Consider the following 24014-nt stretch of genomic DNA (forward strand, 5'->3'; position numbering starts at 1 on the left):
TCACTAAACACTGCCACTATACTAAACTGTTTAACCCCTATCCCGCCACTCCCCGACCCCGCCGCAACCTACATAAAGTTATTAACCCCTATCCCGCCTCTCCCGGACCCCGCCACAACTAACTAAAGGTATTAACCCCTAAACCCCTGGCCTCCCACATCACTAGCACTTACTAAACTTATTAACCCCTAAACCACCAGCCCCCCACATCGCCATAAACTAAATGAAACTATTAACCCCTAAACCTAACAACCCGCTAACTTTACATTAAATATTAACTCATCCCTATCTTATAATAGTTTAATTTAGTTTATGGCGATGTGGGGGGCTGGTGGTTTAGGGGTTAATAGGTTTAGTAAGTGCTAGTGATGTGGGAGGCCAGGGGTTTAGGGGTTAATACATTTATTTAGTTGCGGTGGGCTCCGGGAGTGGCGTGATAGGGGTTTATGTAGGTGTCGACGGTGTCTGTAGATTAGGGGTTAATAAGTATAATGTAGGTGGCGGCGGTGTCGAGGCAGCAGATCAGGGGTTAATAAGTATAATGTAGGTGGCGGCGGTGTAGGGGGCGGCAGATTAGGGGTTAATAACATAATGTAGGTGTCGGGGCGGTAGATTAGGGGTTAATAAGTATGATGTAGGTGGCGACGGTGTCGAGGCAGCAGATCAGGAGTTAATAAGTATAATGTAGGTGGCGAAGGTGTAGGGGGCGGCAGATTAGGGGTTAATAAGTATAAAATAGGTGGCGGCGGAGTAGGGGGCGGCAGATTAGGAGTTAATAACATAATGTAGGTGTCGGCGATGTCGGGGCGGTAGATTAGGGGTTAATAAGTATAATGTAGGTGGCGGCGGTGGCGGGGCGGCAGATTAGGAGTTAATAAGTATAAAGTAGGTGGCGGCGGTGTAGGGGGCGGCAGATTAGGGGTGTTTAGACTCGGGGCTTATGTTAGGGTGTTAGGTGTAAACGTAACTTTTATTCTCCCATAGGAATCAATGGGATATCAGGCAGCAGCGAACATGAGCTTTCGCTGCTTTCAGACTCCCATTGATTCCTATGGCATCCGCTGCCTCCAGGGCGGGGGATTCAAAACCATGTACGCTGGGCCAGAATAGTGGCGAGCGTACCTGTTAGAAATTTGTTAAGCAGCAAAAGTAGTCAGATAGTGCCGAATTTGCAACGATCTGTGTCGGACTGAGATCGACGAATCGTATGTTACGTCACAAATTTCTACTTTTGCCGGTCTGCAGGCTTTGATAACTAAGGGGAATCAGGCTTGCCACAATTACGCTGCGGAATTCCAGCGTATTTGCGGTTGACGGCTTGATAAGTAGGCCTCTATATTTGTGTGTGTGTATGTATGTATGGGACTGTGTGTGTATTTATGCATGCATGCATGTGTGTGTATGTTTGTGGAACCAGCAAATTACAGAACTTGTTACTACAGCATGGGGAGGCGGGGGGTAAACAGTGTCACTATACAGTACCACTATATACTGTACGGGGGGCTGGACCATGTCACATACTACTGTGGTCACTCTATAAAGTACTGGGACGGGTAGGGTCAAGCCAGCCATCTCACCGGCAGATTACAGACTGTGTCACTAACTCACTATATACAGTACTGGTGGGTTAAACAGTGTCACTATATACAGTAATAGGGGTCAGACCATCTCACAGACTGTGGGCACAGGGTACCTCCTTTTGCAGACGTAATCTGATTCACATTTTTTTTTTCCTTGTGTTAAATGTAAAAAAAAAATATATATATATATGTATCAAATTCACCTTTTTGGGGGGGAGGTGCGCTTAGGAAAACAAACAGACTCGCTCAGTAGAGCCAGGAGTGTCGTTCTGTAAAAGTCCTTTTTGTAGAAAAATTTCTCTAAAATCCTTTCAGGTAGAAAGCTGGCGCTAAGCTGATGTTATACTGTGCATTTACTGTAAATATTTGGCATTCCATTGTTCGGCACATAGCAGAATATGTTCTAAGTTATTTTTAAATATATATATATATATATATATATATATATATATATATGGATATATATTTCACCAAAATACCATCAGATATATGTAGAGATATGTATTTATAAATAAATAGAACATACTTTTATATGTGAAGAACATTGGAATGTGAAATATTCATGTTTTCATGTGGGGTTAGCGCACTTGAGAATATGCAATCAGGTTTGTGCAGAGTAGGGTGTTTTTCCCCCCACTTTTCTAGCTCCATTGATTTCTATGGGGGAATATGTTAATGAGGTCACGATATTCTAACTTTGGCTTTTTGTGCGCTACACGATGCATGCAAAAAATCTTGCTTCTAGCAGAGTTAGTGCGGGAGCGATAAATACTGCTCCACTCATAATCTGGACCATAGTAATTTATTTCTATACTGTAGTGGTCCCTCATCACCTTCCCACCTCTCTGATCCCCTCCCAAACATCTCTTTAACCCTCACCCCTACCACTGCCCACCGCCATATTTGTTACTGGTAGACAGTCTGCCAATAACAAATTATGATTTTTAATTTTATTTAATTTTTTATTTATTTTTCTGTTCTGTAGGTCCCCCCTACAAGATCTCCTGTTTCATAGTGTAGGGCCCCACCCCTCCCTCTCCCCTGCCTTAGAGTTTTGCTGTAGTGTAGTGAACCTCACCCCTCCTTCCCCCTCCGTTGGGCCAACTAGCCACCTCCTTCCTTCCCTCCCACCGCTTCCAATGATGGATCATTACAGATTGTAAAACAGACAGTGTCACTGTCTATAACGATCAGGCAATCTGGCTTTATTTGGTAACAGAGCACTGATTGTGTTCTGTTAATATATGAAGGAAGAGGCCTAATGTCTAATGTAGATCTACGTTATACTGTACAATGGGAATTGTACCGCATAAAGTAGATCTATGTTGCATTGGTGCAAGGGGTTAAAGACATAGAAAAGTCAAAAATTTAAATGTGAATGGATGTATTTCACTTTTTAATATAAACATTTTTGCAATATACTTCCATTAGCAAAAAAGCTTCTAGTAAAAGTTATCTGTTTTTTCATCTGCATATGCAAATATGGTATGAGTGCCCTGTGTACTAGTATATAAACACCACACTTTATCAGAGAGCCATTGGTGGCATTTATAACACACAAAAATTAAGTTTTCACTTGAAGCAATACACAACACTGAGGGCTCTCTCTGAAAAGGTGTTTAAACGCTAGTGCATGGGCACTTACAGCGTGCAGTATGTGCATATACCGTTAAAAAACAGTAATAACTTTTATTAGAAGAGTTTTTGCTAATGGAAGCATATTACAAAAATGATTACATTTTAAAATTAAATGCACCCATGTACATTTCAATTTTGACCTTTCTCTCCCTTTAAAGGAACACTAAAGGCAAAATTAAACTTTGATGATTTGGATAGAGAAAGAAATTGTAAACAACTTTCCAATTCACTTGCTTTATCAAAATGTGCACAGCTTTTTTATTTGCACACTTTTTGAGGCACCAGTTCCTACTGAGCATGTGCAAGAATTCATATGCATTTTGTGATTGGCTGATAGAAGTCACATGATACAAGGGGAAGTAAAATTAAACTAACTGAAATTTGGCAGAAAAAAAATCTATTATTCATTTAAAATTCAGACAAACTGCTTTTGCATTGTCATTTTATTCTGCATTTGTTAAATATGCAGTTCTAATGTATTTAATGTTCCTTTATATACAGTATGTATTATTTCTCAGGCAGTTTATAAATGTACAACTTTTTTAGACAACTGTATCTCATTTTATTTTAACAGATTTTCTAGCACAGGTATACACCATTTTAAGATATAAGCTATCATCTTTAACAATGCTTTATTCTTTGAGCCAAATGTAAAATGAGAATTTTGTTTTTAAAATAAATTGCTGCAAGATTGCATAATTAAGTTAAACTATTTCTCTGACAAAATGGTTCTGCTGGGTTTTTTTTAGGCCACAAGAGCAACACTAACTAATCACTGTACAAACCTCGGCGACTCTCTTGGTAAAGAAAATGACCTTGCTTTAATCATTGATGGGCAGACATTGAAATATGCGCTGTCATTTGAAGTCCGACAGTGTTTTCTCGATCTGGCCCTCTCGTGTAAGGCTGTTATTTGCTGCAGGTAAGAATACAAAATCACTGTTTACTATTCCAGTCTTCTAAAACCATGTCATTTATTTTTTCTTTGAGTGAGTTGAAGGTGAATGTAAGCTATGGGGTTAAGACTGTAAAATTAAATACATTTTAACATTATTGTTTTTAAAATTATTTGCGTATATATACAAAACAGTCAAAAAGAGCAAAGCAGTCTTTTTGCTTAAAGGGACACTAAACACAATTTTTTTCTTTTCTAATTCAGATAGAGCATGCAATTTTAATCAACTTCTAATTTACTCCTATTATCCATTTTTCATTGTTCTCTTGCTATCTTTATTTAAAAAGCAGGAATATAAAGCTTAGGAGCCGGCCCATTTTTGGTTGAGAACCTGGGTTATGCTTGTTTATTGGTTTGCTAAATGTATCTACCAATAAACAAGCGCTATCCATGGTGCTGAACCTAAAATGGGCTGATTTCTAAGCTTTTCATTCCTGCTTTTCAAATAAAGATAGCAAGAGTACGAAGAAAAATTGATAATAGGAGTAAATTAGAAAGTTGATTAAAATTGCATGCTCTATCTGTTCTAATCATGAAAGAAATTTTTTTAGTGTCCCTTTAAAGGTATAAGAAACCAAAACATTTTCTTTTGTGATTCAGAGCATACCATGGTATTTTTTGTTGAATAGATACCTAGGTAGTTGTCTGGAGCGCTACATGGCAGTAAATAGTGCTGCCATCTATTGCTCTTGCAAATGGATAACAATATTGCAAAACTGCTGTGCTATAGTACTCCAGACATGTGCATAGTTCTGAGCTTTCTTCATTAAAAGTTAGTAAGAGAACAAAGATAATTTGATAATAGAAGTAAAGCTGAAAGTTGTTTAAAATTACATTCTCTACCTGAATCATGACATTTTTTTTTTGGTTTCTTATCCCTTTAAAACTCAAAATGTAATCCCTTTTAAGAAAAGTTTTAGCTTGCATAATGAAACAAAAACTTTGCAATTCACCTGCATTCTTTATTTTATTTTTCCTACTTTTTCTGTTATATAAATGTGATAGTTGAAGATTTTCACGTCCCCAGAGAGGCTGGGGATATTCAGTTGAATTCAGGTCTTACTGCATGCTGCACAGTGATTGCTTCTTTAGTTCTGGAGCAAACAGAAAAGGCGACAAGATAAACAAAACTCAAGTGGCTTTTCTAGTGGTATATCACTGTCAACATTTCAGTTTTAAATTCTTTTAACTCCTTAAAGGGAAACTAAACCCAATTTTTTTCTTTCATGATTCAGATAGAGCAGTGCTTTCCAAACTGTGCGTCGTGACACATTAGTGTGTCTGCGTTTCCCTGCTTCAGCACAATTTTTTTTTTTTTTGGTTTCCGACTTTCCGCCTGCCTGCTACGCATATCACATGGTTGACACGTGATTAATACCTAGTGGGTCACAGATCATCTTAACCTATTGGCGCAGCTTAGCGGGAACTGAACTATACCCATTGGGGGCACATTGACTCCTGACTGCACGTGTAGACTCCTCAATCAGCTTGTGACTGCATGTGTAGTCAGTGAGTGGGACAGTGGGCAGTCAGACTCACAGAGCTCTGAGGGCGGCAGCTTACACACTGAGCAGAAGTCACTGGCGTTTTTTTTTGCAGCTAGCTCCCAGTAGTGCATTGCTGCTCCTGCTCTTGATATATGGAAAGGAAGTGGAAGCTTAAAAATGCTTGATGATGAAATGCGAGTGTCTTTATCTAATTACCCACCAAATATTCAGAAACTGTGTTCATCCCATCAACCTCATACATCCCATTATAATAGTAAGTAGCTATTGGTGTTATTAAACTTTTTTTAATTTTTGCACATACTTACATACAGTTACTTGTAAATGCATTTTGTTATTATATAATTTATGTGTCTGTATCTCTTAAAGCAAGTTAGTTTAACCTCCTGTTTGCTAGTACAACTGAATTGCCATCACGAAAAGATGTAGCTCTAAAAAGTGTGTCACCAACATGAAAAGTTTGGAAAGCTCTGAGATAGAGCATGCAATTTTAAAGTAATGGTAAATCCAAGCATATAACAAATGCTAAGATTTTCCATCTCTACAAATCAAGTTGAGTTTAAGCGATGAGATAAGTAAAAAAAGGCTGCTAAACTCACCCTTTCTGTGCCGTTGCACAGTGCTAAACTCAGCGGCTCCGGCCACCCACAGCACATCGCTCTCCTTCAATGAGGTGACGTTTGCACCTCTGAACCAATAGCCGTGCGTGTCAACTGACAGTGTTCTGTATGCACACACGGCTATTGATTTAGAGGTGCAAGCGGCAACTCATTGGTAGAAGAGCGATGTGCTGTGGGCGGCCGGAGCCACTGAGTTTACCGCTGTGCAACGGCATAGAAAGGGTCAGTTTAGCACCCTTTATTTACATATCTCATCATCTAAACTCCACTTGATTTTTAGTGATGGTAAATCCTACCGTTTTTTAAACTCTTGGATTTACCATCACTTTAAGGAACTTTCTAATTTACTCCTATTATCAATTTTTCCTTGTTCTCTTGGTATCTTTATTTGAAATCCAAAAAGCAGAGTCCCAGCACTACAGGTAGATAGCTGCACGTCACCTTGGGGTCCCTGGACCCCAATACAATGTAATATAGAAAACAGGCAGCAAGGTGACACCAGAAAATGTATTATCTTAATATAGCAAGAGACAAGAACAGACAGGCAACGTTTCGGGATCTTATCCCTTCCTCATGCCTTGCCTGACAAAACAAACATTGCTTCTTTATATACACATACACCACTAGGTGGCACTATAGAGCAATTAACTCTTTCATAAATCATTACTATGTATACATACATGTATTTACAATTAACCCCTAGTATATACAACAAAACTACTAATGAACAAATTAATTTCACAGAAGGCAGCTAGATATCTTTGAAACAGGATAATCATATATAGGAACACCTTAATATAAATATAGTATGTTATCAGAAAAACATATTCAAAGTGAAATACTATCAAAAATAAATTACAAAAAAAATGATAAATCCCATTCTTTGTTTAAACCTCTAGGTTTAAGAGTACCCAATTCAAATATCCAAAAGGATTCCCTCTGCTTTAGTAACAACTCCCTGTCACAACCTCTACGTGGTTTGATTACATGGTCTATAATTTGAAACTTAAGTTGGCTAATGGAATGACCTGTTTTCAAAAAATGATTGGCTACTGGGGCTTTTAAATTACCTGTGCGAATATTGCTTTTATGTTCAATAATACGGTCTTTAGCGCTTCTAGTCGACTCGCCAATGTAAACCCCACTGCATGGGCATTTAATCATATATATAATATATGTGGTTAGACAGGTGAAATATCCTTTAATACTATATTTCTTTCCTGTATGAGGATGATAAAATATTGAGCCTTTAGTAACATTATTACAGCATGAGCACCCTAAACAAGGGAAACAGCCAGAATTTTTAGATGTAATGTATCACATTCCAGATTTAACATTGGAACCGACATCTGCCTTTACTAATTTAGTCTGGGTGTTAATGCCCCTTTTGTATGCCGGCATAGGGCTTAATTTGAATTCTTGTATATTGGGGTTACAATTAGATAAAACATCCCAGTGTTTTTTGATGATTCGCAAGATTTCCCTGCTTTGGGCATTATATTCAGTCACAAAAATAAGCAATTTTTAGTGATTTTATTAGCATTAGCCTTTCCAGAAATTTTAGGTTTTAATAAACTAGACCTAGGGATAGATTTCACAGTATTTATCTCTTCATTAATCAATGTTTCAGGATATCCCCTCTCTATAAATCTTTCACCCATTTCTTTAAGTCTAATAACAGCTGTAGTCTCATCTGAGACAATTTTACGTACTCATAACATTTGACTGTGGGGTAGATTTTTACTAAGGGAGGGAGGATGGGCACTTTCATATCTTAGCAAACTACTATGGTCAGTGCTTTTTCTGAATAAATCAGTTTCAAATGAATTGCCCATTTTAATGACCCTAACATCAAGGAAGTCTATATACTCTTCACTCCAAGTGAGTTTAAATGTAATATTGCTAGTGGCTGTATATAATTAATTAACAAATCTGACCAAGGTTCCAAACTCGCCCAGCCATATCCCAAAAATATCATCGATATTGCGCCACCAAGGGGCGCCATACCAAATAAAAAAATAATTAGAAAAAACATACCTTTCTTCATATAAATTTATAAAGATATTGGCATAATTAGGTGCGACGTTGGAACCTATGGCAGTACCTTGAAGCTGAAGGAAAAAATCATCCTGAAACATAAAATAATTTCCATATAAAATAATCGGTAATAAGTGTATAAAAAAGTAAATTTGAGCTGAGTTGTATTTATTATCAGAACCTAAAGCAACTTTAACTAAATCTATCTCACTATTATGTTTAATGTTAGTGTATAAACTAAAAAAAAAATAAAGTAGGGAGAACAAGGGAGTCTAACACTTAAGCAAAAAATCTCCTGTATCCTTAAAGGGACAGTCAAGTATAAATTAAACTTTCATTATTCAGATAGGACTTTTAATTTTAATCAACTTTCCAATTTACTTTTATCATCAAATTTGCTTTTTTCTCTTGGTATTCTTAGTTTAAACTAAACATAGGTAGGTAGGTCATATGCTAATTTCTAAGCCATTGAGGGCTGCCTCTTATCACATGCTTTTTAAATCTCTTTTCAACACAAAGAGACAGAAAGTACACGTGGGCTATATAGATAACACTGTGTTCAGGCACAGAAAGTTATTTAAGATTTAGCACAAAACAATGCTAAATTTAAGACAATAGATAATAAATAGTCACAGTCATGTGATCAGGGGGCTGGAAGAAGATTCCTAGATACAAGGTAATCACAAAGGTAAAAAGTACATTAATATAACTGTGTTGGTTATGCAAAACTGGGGAATGGGTAATAAAGGGATTATCTATCTTTTAAAACAATAACAATTCTATGGTTGACTGTCCCTTTAATAAAGGAATTTGATAGTTCTACATAAGGACTGACTATTTTGTCAAGGAATATGGAGATATTGGTAGAGACTGAATTAGTGCTTGCCACTATTGGGAGACCAGGAGGCTATGATACACACTTATGCACTTTTGGAAGGGCATATATATCAGGGGTGCATGGTTTCTCTATTGTCAGAAAAGCTGCTAACATCTTTCCCTATGATATTATTCTATACAGGGTTATAAGACAATTTCTGATATACTTTATTGTCACTAAGTTGTTTTTAAATTTCTTGAATATAATCATTCTTATCTAGCAGTACTACAGCCGCCTTTATCTGCCCTTTTAAAAATAAGGTCCTGCTGTTTTTGTAAGTTTTGTAATGCTAACTGATGTTCATTAGTGATATTAGTTTTTTTAGAATTGTATCTTATACTTTTATCTCTATGTTGTTCAGTTTTTATTTGCGACTTAGAGATATCATTCTGTACTAATGATATAAAGGTTTCTACACTGTGGTGAACAAACCCTGGATTGAAGTGGCTCTTCTTTTTAAGCCCAAATTGATTTAAATGAATCGTAGGACTCTCATTTTTAGTTGTTTTATTTTCCCAATTAATAGTTTTAAGTTTAAGAGTTCTAAAAAAATCTGAACAAGTCATTTTGTAATTGGAAGAGATTACAGTTCTTTTCTGGGCAAAAGGACAATCCTTTATTTAAAAGTTCCACTTCTTCTTCTTTTAAACCATATTTAGAAATGTTAATCACGTTGTTAATATTGCTTTTTATTTCCACATTACTGGATACTGTCCTCTCAGAAGAGATGCCTTGCTTTTCTATCAAGGTATTCATGGAGGTATCAAATGGCTCTAATCGCGGTGTCCGGACTGCTGTTGTCTGCCGGTTTTCCTCTTGGTATCCGTTCCTGTACTTGTTTTGGTGTTTACAACCACCTCACTTTTTTTTGCTGTTACCTTGCTGCCTGTTTTCTATATTTTTATTTGAAAAGCAGGAATGTAAGCTTAGGTGACGGTCAATATTTGGTTGAGCACCTGGGTAGCGCTTGCTGATTGGTGTCTAAATGGTTCAGCACTACCCAGGGTGCTGAACCAAAAATGACTATCTTCCTGCTTTTTTCAAATAAAGATAGCAAGAGAACGAAGAAAAATTGATGATATGAGTAAATTAGAAAATTGCTTAAAGTAATGGTAAATCCAAGCGTTATACAAACGCTAGGATTTACCATCACTAAAAATCAAGTGGAATTTAAGTGATGAGATATGTAAAAACAAGGTTGCTAAAAATTGCATGCTGTATCTGAATCATTGACAAAACAAAGAAAAAGACTAATGGCACTACTATGTGTGTGTTGGGACTACTGCCAATTAAATTATTTCCACAATAAAATTACTGTGGGTTCATGGAACGGTGCTGTGTATATGAATAACAAGAAGAGAGGGGGGAAGAGGAATAGATTCCTCTACAGTGTATACTGTAGAGGAATCTATTCCTCTTCCCCCTTATCTTCTTGTATCTGAATCATGAAAGAAAAAATGGTTTAGTATCCCTTTAACAACAGTGACATACCCGGTATGTCACCTGTTGTAAGAGTCTTCAGGGTTTTAACAGCACACATGACAGAAATGGAAGTATAGGGTTCCATGTGTGCTGTATTTCTTTTAACTAAGTCAGATAAGCTTTATATTTTTAATAGTCCTTTGTGCCAGTCATTTGGACATTTAGGATTTTGTGTGTAATTCAGGAGCAATGCCTTAGTTCACGTATGAGTGTGTAAAAATAATTTCAGGTTTCTGTGAGGGGTTATGAGTACAAAGATAATTATTTTTGGTCCTGGGCTGAACCTGCTATTTATCAAGGGCTCTGTTTGAGTTTGAGAAACACTATATTACATAATGCTCAGTCATCTAAATGTAAACGACATCCTTCACTTGGTACGAAATCAGACCCAGCACAACACAAAAATATGAACAACAGACTTATTTATCTTGTTACAAATATAAAACAGAGACATACTTATCTTTTTATCGCTTATAGTGTATATTTCCATTTTATGACTTTTGACACGTTAACTGTAATTGTTTCTTTCATGTAAGTGGCAAGAGTCCATGACCTAGTGATGTATGGGATACAGAGGATTTCTCTGGCTCAGAGGATCCTGCTTCAGATACTGAAATTGACAAATCTACATTTCTTTTTAAGATTGAATATATTTGTCTTTATTAAAGGAAGTATTGTTTACTTTGTGTATTGAGGAGTCTAGGCCTCTTGATTACAAAACTAGTAAACGTTTGAATTCTGTTTTTAAAACTTCTGAGGTTACTCCTGAAGTTTTTCCTATTCCAGATGCTATCTCTAATATGATTACTAAAGAATGGTCTAATCCTGGTACTTCTTTTAACCCTTCTTCTAGGTTTAAGAAGCTATATCCTTTACCTGTGGCCAATTTAGAGTTTTTGGAAAAAGTCCCTAAGGTTGTTGGGGCTATTTCCACTCTTGCCAAACGTACTACTATTCCTATGGAAGATAGTACTTCCTTTAAGGATCCTTTAGATAGGAAGATTGAATCTTATCTTAGAAGAGCATATTTACATACTAGTTATATTCTTAGACCTGCTATTTCTATGGCTGATATTGCTGCTGCTTCAACTTTTTGGTTGGACAGTTTAGCACAGCAGTTATCAGATCCTGAATTGTCTAGCATTGTTCCTTTACTTCAACATGCTAATCATTTTCATTTGTCATGCTATATTTTATGTCATTAAGATTGATATTAAAACTATGTCTTTAGCTATTCTTACGAGAAGAGCTTTATGGCTTAAATCTTGGAATGCTGACATGGTGTCTAAATCTAGATTACTATCTCTATCATTTCAGGGTAATAATTTGGTTCTCAATTGGATTATATTATCTCCACTATCACTGGGGGAAAGGGAGTTTTTCTGCCCCAAGATAAGAAATCTAAGGGTAAGTTTAAAGCTCCCAATCATTTTCGTTCCTTTTGTCAGAATAGAGAACAAAAGACCTCTCCTTCCCCTAAGGCCTCTGGCTCTAATTGGAGACCATCTCCGAATTTTAATAAATCCAAGCCTTATAAGAAACCAAATCCAGCCCCTAAGAATACATAAAGGTACGGCCCTCAAACCAGTTCAACTGGTGGGGGGCAGATTGAAATTATTTCAAGACATTTGGACAGATTCTGTTCGAAATCAGTGGATTCAGGATATTGTTTCTCAAGTGTATTGAATAGGTTGCAGAATAAGACCTCCCATGGGAAGTTTCTTTCCCATGTTCCTACAAACTCTGTGAAGGCTCAGGCTTTTCGGAAGTGTGTTTCAGACCTAGAGCTTTCAGGGGTAATTGTTCCAGTTCCTCAGCAGGAACAGGGTTTGGGTTTTTATTCAAATCTGTTTATTGTCCCAAAGAAAGAAGATTCATTCAGACCAATTCTGGATCTGAAAATTTTAAATCATTTTGTAAGAGTCCCAACTTTCAAGATGGTGACTTTAAGGACTATTCTGCCTTTTATTCAGCAAGGTCATTTCAAATCAACAATAGACTTACAGGATGCTTATCTTCACATTCTGATTCATCCAGACCACTATCGTTTTCTATGATTCTTTTTTCTATACAAGCATTACCAATTTGTCGCTCTTACGCTTGGCTTAGTGACAGCTCCAAGAATCTTCTCGAAGGTTCTCGGTGCCCTTCTATCTGTAATCAGAGAGCAGGGTATTGCGGTGTTTCCTTATTTGGACAATATCTTGGTACTAGCTCAATCTTTTCATTTAGCAGAATCTCACATGAAACAACTAGTGTGGTTTCTTCAAAGATATGGTTGGAGGATCAATTTACAAAAGAGTTTCTTGATTCTTCAGACAAGGGTCACCTTTTTAAGTTTCCAGATATATTCAGTGTCCATGACTCTTTCTCTTACAGACAAGAGACGAATGAAGTTGGTTTTAGCTTGTCCAAACCTTCAGTCTCTATCATTCCCTTCAGTGGCTATGTGCATGGACGTTTTAGGTCTCATGACTACAGCATCGGACGCAATCCCCTTTGCTCGTTTTCATATAAGGCCTCTACAGCTTTGTATGTTGCACCAATGGTGCAGGGATTATACTCAGATATCACAACTGATATACTTAAATCCCAACATTCAACTCTCTCTGACTTGGTGGCTAGACTATCATCTTATTGTTCAAGGGGTCTCCTTTGTTCGACCTTCCTGGACTGTGATCACAACATATGCAAGTCTTACAGGTTGGGGAGCTGTCTGGGGTCTCTGACATCACACAGGGTTTGGAATCCTCAAGAGGTGAGGTTACCCGTCAATATTTTAGAACTCTGTGCTATTTTCAGAGCTCTTCAGGCGTGGCCTCTATTGAAGAGAGAACTTTACATTCGTTTTCAGACAGACAATATCACAACAGTGGCATATGTCAATCATCAAGGAGGGACTCGCAGTCCTTCAACAATGAAAGAAGTATCTCAGATACTTTCTTGGGCAGAATCCAACTCTTGTCAAATTTCTGTGATTCATATTCCAGGTGTAGACAATTGGGAAGCGGATTATCTCAGGCATCAGACTGATGTGTTTTTTCATCTTGTACAGATGTGGGGTCTTCCAGAAATAGATCTGATGGCCTCTTGTTTAAACAAGAAGCTTCCCAGATACCTTTCCAGGTCCAAGGATCCCTAGGCAGAGATGGTGGATGCTTTAGCAGTCCCTTGGTTTTACCAACCTGCTTACATTTTTCCGCCTCCGGTTCTTCTTCCAAGGGTGATCTCCAAGATCATAGTGGAACAATCTTATGTGTTTCTGATAGCACCACAGGTTTTGGTATGCGGATCTTGTCCGGATGTCCAGTTGCCCGCCTTGGCCACTTCCTTTAAGGCCAGACCTTCTGTCTCAAGGGTCTTTTTTTCCATCAGGATCTCAAATATCTAAATTTGAAGGCATGAACGCTTAGTGCTTAGTCATGGAGGTTTCTCTAACTCAGTGATTAGCACTATGATACTTGTAAATCTGTTTCAAGGAAGATTTTTCATTGGGTTTGGAAAACCTATATTTCATGGTGTTCCACTCATGATTATTCTTGGATTTTACAATTTCTTCAGGATGGTTTGGATAAAGGGTTGTCTGCAAATACTTTGAAAGGACAATTGTCTACTCTTTCTGTTTTATTTCATAGAAAGATTGCTAAGCTTCCTGATATTCACTGTTTTGCTCAGGCTTTGACTCGTATCAAACCTGTTATTAAATGGATATTGGATATCTGGATATTAAATTACTTTCTTGGAAAGTGTTATTTCTTTTGGCTATCTCTTCTGCTAGAAGAGTTTCTGAATTGTCTGCTCTCTCTTGTGAGTCTCCTTATCTGATTTTCCATCAAGATAAAGCTGTTTTGCGGAGTTTGTTTACATTTTTGCCTAATGTTGTAAATTCTAAAAACATTAATAGGGAAATTGTTGTTCCTTCCTTGTGTCCTAATCCTAAGAATACTCTTGAAAGTTCTTTACATTCTTTGGATGTGGTAAGAGCTTTGAAATATTATGTTGAGGCTACTAAAGATTTCAGAAAGACTTCTAGTCTATTTGTTATTTTTTCTGGTTCCAGGAAAGGTCAGAAAGCCTCTGCCATTTCTCTGGCATCTTGGTTGAAACTTTTGATTCACAAAGCTTATTTGGAGGCGGGGCAGTCTCTGCCTCAGAGAATTACAGCTCATTCTACTAGATCAGTTGCCACTTCTTGGGCTTTCAAGAATGAAGCTTCAGCAACTTGGTCTTCTTTGCATACATTTATTACATTTTACCATTTTGATTTGTTTGCGTCTTCGGAAGCAGCCTTTGGTAGAAAGGTTCTCCAGGCAGCTGTCTAAGTTTGATTCTAGTGCCTTTGATTTGAGTTTTTTCAAAATTTTGTAAGAAAACTTAATTCTTCTTTTGGATTTAATTTCTCAGTGGACATCGCTGTTTTTATTTTATATCTCCCTCTCAAGTGACTCGTGGACTTCTACATCTTGAGTATTATATCCCATACGTTACTAGCTCATGGACTCTTGCCACTTACATGAAAGAAAACATAATTTATGTAAGAACTTACCTCATAAATTCATTTATTTCATAGTGGCAAGAGTCCATGAGACCCACCCTATTTTTTTGTGGTTATGATTTTTTGTATAAAGCACATTATTTTTCCAGTTCCTCTTTTTGTATGCTGTTTACTCCTTTTTTTTTTACACCTCACTACTTGGCTATACGTTAAACTGAGGAATGAGTGAGGTGGGAGGTGTATTTATAGGCATTTTAAGGGTTGGAAAACTTTGCCCCCTCCTGGTAGGAATGTATATCCCATTTGTCACTAGCTCATGGACTTTTGCTACTATGAAAGAAATTAATTTATCAGGTAAGTTCTTACATAAATTATGTTTTTCACGTTTGTTAACGGTACTATATTTTCTAACATTTTCCCCGGAAAACTTCTAGTGAAATGAATTTATTGTATGAATTTAAATCAAATTAAATCTCCTGACAATGTTTGATGAAAAAGGGTATTTGATAACCATAGTAAATGTTTCTACAACAATATCATGTGGAGAATATAACAATGTAAGTGGCTCCGAAAATATATATTTTTTGTGTGATTTTATTTTCAAATCAAGAACCAGAAAACAAAAATTCTTTGTACTCTATCTTCGTGACTTGCCTCATAACATGACACTGTATTCATGTGTGGATAGAAATCTATGCACATCATTTTTAAACAAAGATGTCACCATTGCATTTTGCCTTTCTTACTGTTGATCTTTTTAAGATATTACAGATATTTTCCCAAGCTTGGCTCAAAAAATGTTTTTAACATGATAAACAATGAGAAAAAAATGATATATAAATAAAAGAAACTGTAAAAAATGCATCTGATTATTTTACAGTTGAAAACTAAAATAACAAAATATGGGTTTGAGAGCTCAGGAGGGTATGTGGATATGTGAAATTCTTTTAATCACTTTTAAAAGACCACAGAATTGTTCTGTCTCCTACCAGGTGCTTAAGTCTGTGCAAAATAAATATTGTTGTAATTCAATAAAGGCTTTATGAATACAGTTAGGCATCTTGGCAGATAACTAGTCTTGTTTAGCAGATCTAAAAAATTAGGAAGTGCAAATATGACCAAAATATAGATTCAGAATTTGTTTTTTGTATCATTGTTTCAGACAGGCCAGATTTATTGAGACTGTAGTTAGTTAGATGTGTAAGACTGCTACATGTACAGAGTTACAGCTCTATAAAGTGTAAAAAGAAAGAGGTAGGTAGAATGTGTACAGTACCACAGTAAAAAGTAAAGCTTTTCAATTATTATAAAATGAAAAGTTAATTATTATATCAAACTTAGCCATTTTAAATATTATATAGGTCATGTATGCAAATAAATGATTTGTACGTCATTTGTAAAGAATATGGGTTGTTTACAGCATTAGTCTATTCATAAAACTGATTATGCATGGTAAAATCCATTTTCTCTTGTTAAGTGTATCCAGTCCACGGATCATCCATTACTTATGGAATATATTCTCCTTCCCAACAGGAAGCTGCAAGAGTCCACCCACAGCAAAGCTGCTATATAGCTCCTCCCCTAACTGCCATATCCAGTCATTCTCTTGCAAGCCTCAACATAGATAGGAGGTCGTGAGAGTCTGTGGTGCTTTCTACTTAGTTTATTCTTCAATCAAAAGTTTGTTATTTTTAAATGGCACCGGAGTGTGCTGTTTATCTCAGGCAGTATTTGGAAGAAGAATCTGCCTGCATTTTTCTATGATCTTAGCAGACGTAACTAAGATCCATTTGCTGTTCTCACACATTCTGAGGAGTGAGGTACTTCAGAGGGGGAATGGCGTGCAGGTTTTCCTGCAGATAAGGTATGTGCAGTAAAATATTTTTCTAGGAATGGAATTGACTAAGAAAATACTGCTGATACCGAAGTAATGTAAGTAAAGCCTTAAATGCAGCGATAGCGACTGGTATCAGGCTTATTAATAGAGATACATACTCTTATAAAAATGTGTTTTAAAACGTTTGCTGGCATGTTTAATCGTTTTTTAACGTACATTGGTGATAACACTGTAATGTTGGTATAGCCTTAAATGCAGTAAAAGCGACTGGTATCAGGCTTATTAATAGAGATACATACTCTTGTAAAAATGTGTTTTAAAACGTTTGCTGGCATGTTTAATCGTTTTTTAACATATGTTTGGTGATAAAACTTATTGGGGCCTAAGTTTTTTCCACATGGCTGGCTTAAATTTTGCATAGAAACAGTTAACTGAAACTTCCCACTGTTGGCTGTGGCAGTTTGTTGTGTCTGTTTTTAAAAACGTCTATGTCGTTTTTTTGATCTGTTTTTTGCATTAAGGGGTTAATCATCCATTTGCAAGTGGGTGCAATGCTCTGTTACCTTATTACATGTACTGTAAAAATTTCGTTTGTTTTACTGCCTTTTTTTCACTGTTTTTCAAATTTTGACAAAATGTGTTTCTCTTAAAGGCACAGTAACGTTTTATATATTTGCTTGTTAACTTGATTTAAAGTGTTTTCCAAGCTTACTAGTCTCATTATTAGTCTGTTCTAACATGTCTAACATAGAGGAAGCTCTGTGTTCATTATGTTTTAAAGCCATGGTGGAACCCCATCTTAGAATGTGTACCAGATGTACTGATTTCATGTTAAACAATAAAGATCATTTTTTGTCTTTAAAAACATTATCACCAGAGGATTCTGTCGTGGGGGTAGTTATGCCGACTAACTCTCCCCACGTGTCAGACCTTTTGACTCCCGCTTTAGGGACTCACGCTCAATGGCGCCAAGTACATCAAGGGCACCCATAGCGTTTCTTTTACCAGGGGATTCTGTCGAGGGGAAAGTTATGCCGACTAACTCTCCCCACGTGTCAGACCCTTCGACTCCCGCTTCAGGGACTCACGCTCAAATGGCGCCAAGTACATCAAGGGCGCCCATAGTGTTTATTTTACAAGACATGGCAAAGGTGGTGAATAATATTCTGGCAGCAGTATTAGTCAGACTACCTGAAATTAAAGGAAAGCAGTTAGCTCTGGGGGTAGATACAGAGCATACAGACGCTTTAAGAACCATGTATGATACTACCTCACAATATGCTTAGTCTGTGGGTGATTTTTTTTTTTTTGACTCAGGGAAGATGATTTAACCTGATTCTGATATTTCTACATTTAAAATTTATGCTTGAGAACCTCCACTTGTTGCTCAGGGAGGCTTTGGCTGCTCTGAATGAATGTGTACAATCGCAGGGCCAGAGAAATTGTGTAGACTGGATAAATAATATGCAGTGCCGGTGTGTACTGATGTTTTTCCAATACCTAAAGAGGTTTACTAAAATTTTTTTAATAAGGAATGGGATAGACCAGGTGTGCCGTTCTCTTCCCCTCCTATTTTTTAGAAGAATGTTTTCTAATAGTTACCACCACACGGGACTTCTGGCAGACAGTTCCTAAGGTGGAGAGAAGAGTTTGTACTCTAGCTAAGCGTACCACTACCTCTGACGAGGACAGTTGTGCTTTTTAGATCCAATGGATAAAAAATGTTTATTCAACAGGGTTTTATCCTGCAGCCCCTTGCATACATTGCTTCTGTCCTATCGTATCCTATAGGGGGCAGACTTTCATTCTTCGCCCAGGCGTGGGCAAGAGATGCCCAGGATCCCTAGGCATTGGAATTTATATCCCAGAGATATCTTCTGGATTTCAAAGATTCCCCCCCCAAAAAAGGGGAGATTTCGCCTTTCACAATTATCTGCAAACCAGATAAAGAAGGAGGCATTCTTACATTGTGTACGAGATCCATCCAGTTCCAAGAGAGGAACAGGGACAGAGTTTTTACTCAAATCTGTTTGTGGTTCCCAAGGAGAGGGAACCTTCAGACCTATTTTGGATCTAAAGATCTTAAACAAATTCCTCAGAATTCCGTCATTTAAGATGGAAACTATTCGTACCATCTTAACTATGATCCAGGAGAGTCAATAGAGGACTACAATGGATTTGAAGGATGCTTATCCTCACATTGTGATGCATAAAGATCACCATCGTTTTTCAGGTTTGCCTTTCTAGACAGGCATTACCAGTTTGTAGCTCTTTCCTTTGGGATATCTACAGCCCCAAGAATCTTTATGGAGGTTCTGGGGTCGCTTTGGCGGTCCTTAGACCGCGGGGCATAGAAGTGGCCCCTTATTTAGACGACATCCTGATACAGGCGTCAAACATCCAAATTGCCCAGTCTCATACGGACGTAGTACTGGCATTTCTGAGATCACATGGGTGGAAAGTGAACAAGGAAAGAGTTCTCTATCCCCAATCTCAAGGGTTTCCCTCCTAGGGACTCTGATAGATTCTGTAGAAATGAAAATTTACCTGACGGAGTCCAGGTTGTCAAAGTTTCTAAATTTCTGCCGTGTTTTTTCATCCCATCCGCGCCCTTCGGTGGCTCAGTACATGAATGAAATCGGCTTAATGGTAGCGGCAAGGGACATAGTACCATTTGCACGTCTACATTTCAGACCGCTGCAACTATGCATGCTCAGTCAGAGGAACGGGGATTACACAGATTTGTCCCCCTGTTAAACCTGGACCAAGAGACCAGAGATTCTCTTCTCTGGTGACTATGTCGGGTCCATCTGTCCAAGGGTATGACCTTCCGCAGGTCAGATGGGACAATTGTTACAATAGATGCCAGCCTTTTAGGTTGGGATGCAGTCTGGAACTCCCTGAAGGCTCAGGGATAGTGGACTTAGGAGGAGACCCTCCTTCTAATAAATATTCTGGAACTGGGAGTGATATTCCATGCTCTTCAGACTTGGCCTCAGTTAGCAACTCTGAGGTACATCATACTCAGTCGGACAATATACACGACTGTGGCTTACATCAGCCATCAAGGGGGAACAGAAGTTCCCTAGCGATGTTAGAAGTCTTACAATAATTCACTGGACAGAGACTCACTCTTGTCTATCAGCTATCCATATCCCAGGTGTTGAGAACTGGGAGGTGGATTTTCTAAGTCGTCAGACTTTTCTTCCGGGGGAGTGGGATTTCCTCCGGAGGTCAAGACCAAGCAGGAGAGGGCTTTGGTGTTTTTGACAGCGCCTGCGTAGCCACGCAGGACCTGGTATGCAGATCTGGTGGACATGTCATCCTTTCCATCACGGTCTCTGCTTCTGAGACAGGTCCCTCTGTGTTCAAAACTGTTGCTCCGCCATGGAGCTTAAACCTGATTCTTAAGGTTCTTCAAGAAGTTCCGTTTGAACCTTTTTTGTTCCATAGATATCAATCTTTATCTTGGAAAGTTCCTTTTGGGTAGCTAATTCCTCGACTCGTAGAGTCTCCAAGTTATCTGTGTTACAATGTGATTCTCCTTATCTGGTCCTTCGTACGGATAAGGTAATCCTGCGTACCAACCTGGGTTTTTTCCTAAGGTGGTATCTAACAAGTACATCACTCAAGAGATAGTTGTTCCATGCTTGTATCCTAATCCTTCCTCAAAGAAGCAACGTCTATTACACAATATTGGACATGGTTTGTGCTTTAAAGTTTTACTTACAAGCTACTACAGTTTTCATCAAACGTTCACCTTGTTTGTTGTCTATTCTGGACAGAGGAGAGGTCAAAAGACTTCAGCAGCCTCTCTGTCTTTTTGGTTAAAAAGCATAATTCATTTAGCTTATGAGACTGCTGGACAGCAGCCTCCTGAAGGGATTACAGCTCATTCTACTAGAGCTGTGGTTTTCACTTGGGCCTTTTTTAAATGTGGCTTCTGTTGAACAGATTTACAAGACGGAGTCTTGGTCTGCGCTTCATACTTTTCAAATTTAACAAATTTGATACCTTGCTTCTTCGGAGGCTATTTTTGGGAGAAAGGGTTTTTTACAGGCAGTGGTAACTTCCGTTTAAGTACCTGCCTTGTCCCTCCCATCATCCGTGTACTTTAGCTTTGGTATTGGTATTCCATAAGTAATGGATGATCCGTGGACTGGATACACTTAACAAGAGAAAACATAATTTATGCTTACCTGATAAATGTATTTCTCTTGTAGTGTATCCAGTCCACGGCCCGCCCTGTCACTTTAAGGCAGGTAATTTTTTCATTTCAACTACAGTCACCACTGCACCCTATGGTTTTTCCTTTCTCTGCATGTTTTCGGTCGAATGACTGAATATGGCAGTTAGGGGAGGAGCTATATAGCAGCTTTGCTGTGGGTGGACTCTTGCAGCTTCCTGTTGGGAAGGAGAATATATTCCATAAGTAATGGATGATCCGTGGACTGGATACACTACAAGAGAAATAAATTTATCAGGTAAGCATAAATTATGTTTTTTTAAACATACATGTCGCTTCTTTAGCCAGTGATTGCAGACACTAACAGATATGTTGGTATGACAACGGTAGGTATGATAACTTGGTAACTATGCTACAGTGTTCTTTCTTGGAATCCCTGTATAGGGCCTGAAATGCTAGTTCATTAGATTTGATTGGGATGATTAACAAGCCCTGCTCCCAGGCGATTTGTTGCACAAGTTCAGTGGGTGTGGCTCCACAAGCATTTGCTTGTGCAATAACTGCGGGCAGCAGATTCTGCCTGCTCACCACAATGGGCAGACTGATTCCAGAGAATGAACCTTGTCTGCCCAGCTTTTGATAAATGGGGGTCTAAGGAATGCATTAGTGGAATCCAGGTGTAAGCACAAAAGCATGGATGTGTTTGGAGAGATCCTCAAAAGCAAGCAGTGTAAAAATTGAAGACCAGTCCTATTTTCGTTTGAGTCTCTAGATTGCTCATGTCCCATTTTTCTCAAGGGTATTACTGGGATACTCCTTACACCAATATATTTTTCAGAATTAAATTATATTAGTTTGTAATAAATAAAAAAGCCAGATTGTAATTTTATAGGCACTCTACAATTAAAGGTCATCCATGACTCCCTTTTAATGGTGTGGAAATTATTATCCTTTATGTGAAATGAAAACGACACTCAAACAGTGTGTCACTCTGTCTCACAGTGTGACTTGACTAGACAATAGAAACCATTTAAAGGAGGGCTACTCAAATGGTACGTGGTTTTGGAAATAAAACATACATTTAAATACTTTGTAACATTAATACGTATAGCTTAGAGGAGAAAAGTGAGGTGGTACAGCTGCATCACCTCATCAGCAGCACCACCCCCTTAAATTTTAGCTGGCCAGCCCCACTGGGAAATCTCCAGGTGTTCTGGTAGGCCATTCTGGCCTTGATTCTAAGATGTGATTTGAATCCTAAAATGTACCCCCCAAGATGTTTTTCTTGTTGTATGGTAAGAAAGTAGTAATGGAAGAGTGGATGCCCAGGGTCACTGATGGGGGGTTGGGCCCACATGGTTTCCCTTATTCTGTGTTTTGGGGCTTGCCTCTCATGCATGTTAGTCAATAACAGTGGTGTATTGCTATTTGTGCAAATTATGTCACAAGCCAGTGTACAAAGAAAGATTTTCACAGTCTCTGCTTAAAAGACTGATTTTCATATCTGAGCAGGCTGCTTCAAAGCAGAGAGTTAATTGCTCATGGCAGTAAATCTTCTAGGGACAAAAGTGGTATTTGGTCCAACTATTACCCTCAGATCTGGCACTTCAAAATGCTGCATTTGTACATCCTCAGCCAGACTGACTACAATCTTAGCAGCTGATCAGGGGGTGGGGCTGACAGCTGTTAACAGTGATGCCCCTCTGTGTGCTGGGTTACGATTGGTTGCTAAGATCATCACTAGGGGGCGTGTTGTGAGCTGACAAGAGAGATGGGCAGTTTTCAAAACCACTTTGCGTTAGTTATTCCAAGTTGCCTGAACTATACAGGGATCGATTACCCAAGAGCTCTCTAAGGGACTATAACAAGAATGTGTAAGAGGACTATTAATATTTACCTGGATTCTACTGACTGTGGCTGATAGAACAGGGTAGTTTTTTCCTAGCCCCAAAATGAGTGTGTTATTTCTGTATTTTGTGTACTTCTGTGTGTTTGTCTATTTTTAGTGAATAAAGTACAATTTATTTCAACATTCATTTTGCTAATTGAAATGATTCCAATTAAACAACAGTTTAGAGTGCTGGTCTCCTGTGACAAAAGTGTCTACCCACCCTGAGTACCTGAGTTATCTGAGTTCACGTAACCATCTAAAACTCATGCTCCCTAGACAATATTCATTCATACTGGACTGATGGTACTTGCCACCAGCATATAACCAGCATATCAATGGTTGCTTAGACCATGATGCAGTCAAATACTCTGGTAATCACATTAGAAACTGTATGGAACACAGTTGGACTCCATAAGTCAGTCAGACAGTTGCAGATGAACATACATCTGATGACACACTGCATCTGTGATATGGGAAATATTAAAATCAACCTTAGGACCTTATTATTCTGGCTACAAATTTCCTTCAGTTGGTCAATTAAACCTTCAGCTTTAATTGACCTCTTTACCCAAGTGACCTTATGAGAAGGTCTAGTAGTATTTGCTTTGTACAGTGGCCTCAGTCTTTTTCATAATTGTTAGGTACATATGCATATACTGTCTGTAAACAAAGCCTCTAAATAGTATAAAACTTACATTTTTTTATTCCCCTAAAAATGAGCGGCAACGACTGCCCATAAAAGTAGGTTTTACTAGAGTATTATAACCAATAGTAAAAGGAATGTTTCTAAGGTTAATAAATTAACATCCATTTTACTATTGCTTATAATCGTTGCGACACATGTCCGCTCCCCATCCGGCGCTTTGATAGTGACGCGCCTCAGGAGAGCGGACAAATGGGATCAAATATGT

General features: G+C 38.0%; 1 protein-coding gene across 1 annotated transcript in view; it reads left to right on the forward strand.

Annotated features, from left to right (window-relative positions):
• ATP8A2 (ATPase phospholipid transporting 8A2) overlaps nucleotides 1–24014 on the forward strand; it is a 1256305-nt gene that overhangs the window by 348510 nt on the left and 883781 nt on the right. Inside the window, exon 23 of the mRNA XM_053705572.1 lies at nucleotides 3968–4140. Within this exon, the coding sequence (XP_053561547.1) occupies nucleotides 3968–4140 (173 nt within the window). The remainder of the gene's footprint in view (nucleotides 1–3967; nucleotides 4141–24014) is intronic.

This window comes from Bombina bombina, chromosome 3 (genome assembly GCF_027579735.1).
Source record: "Bombina bombina isolate aBomBom1 chromosome 3, aBomBom1.pri, whole genome shotgun sequence".
Taxonomy (NCBI): Eukaryota; Metazoa; Chordata; class Amphibia; order Anura; family Bombinatoridae; genus Bombina; species Bombina bombina.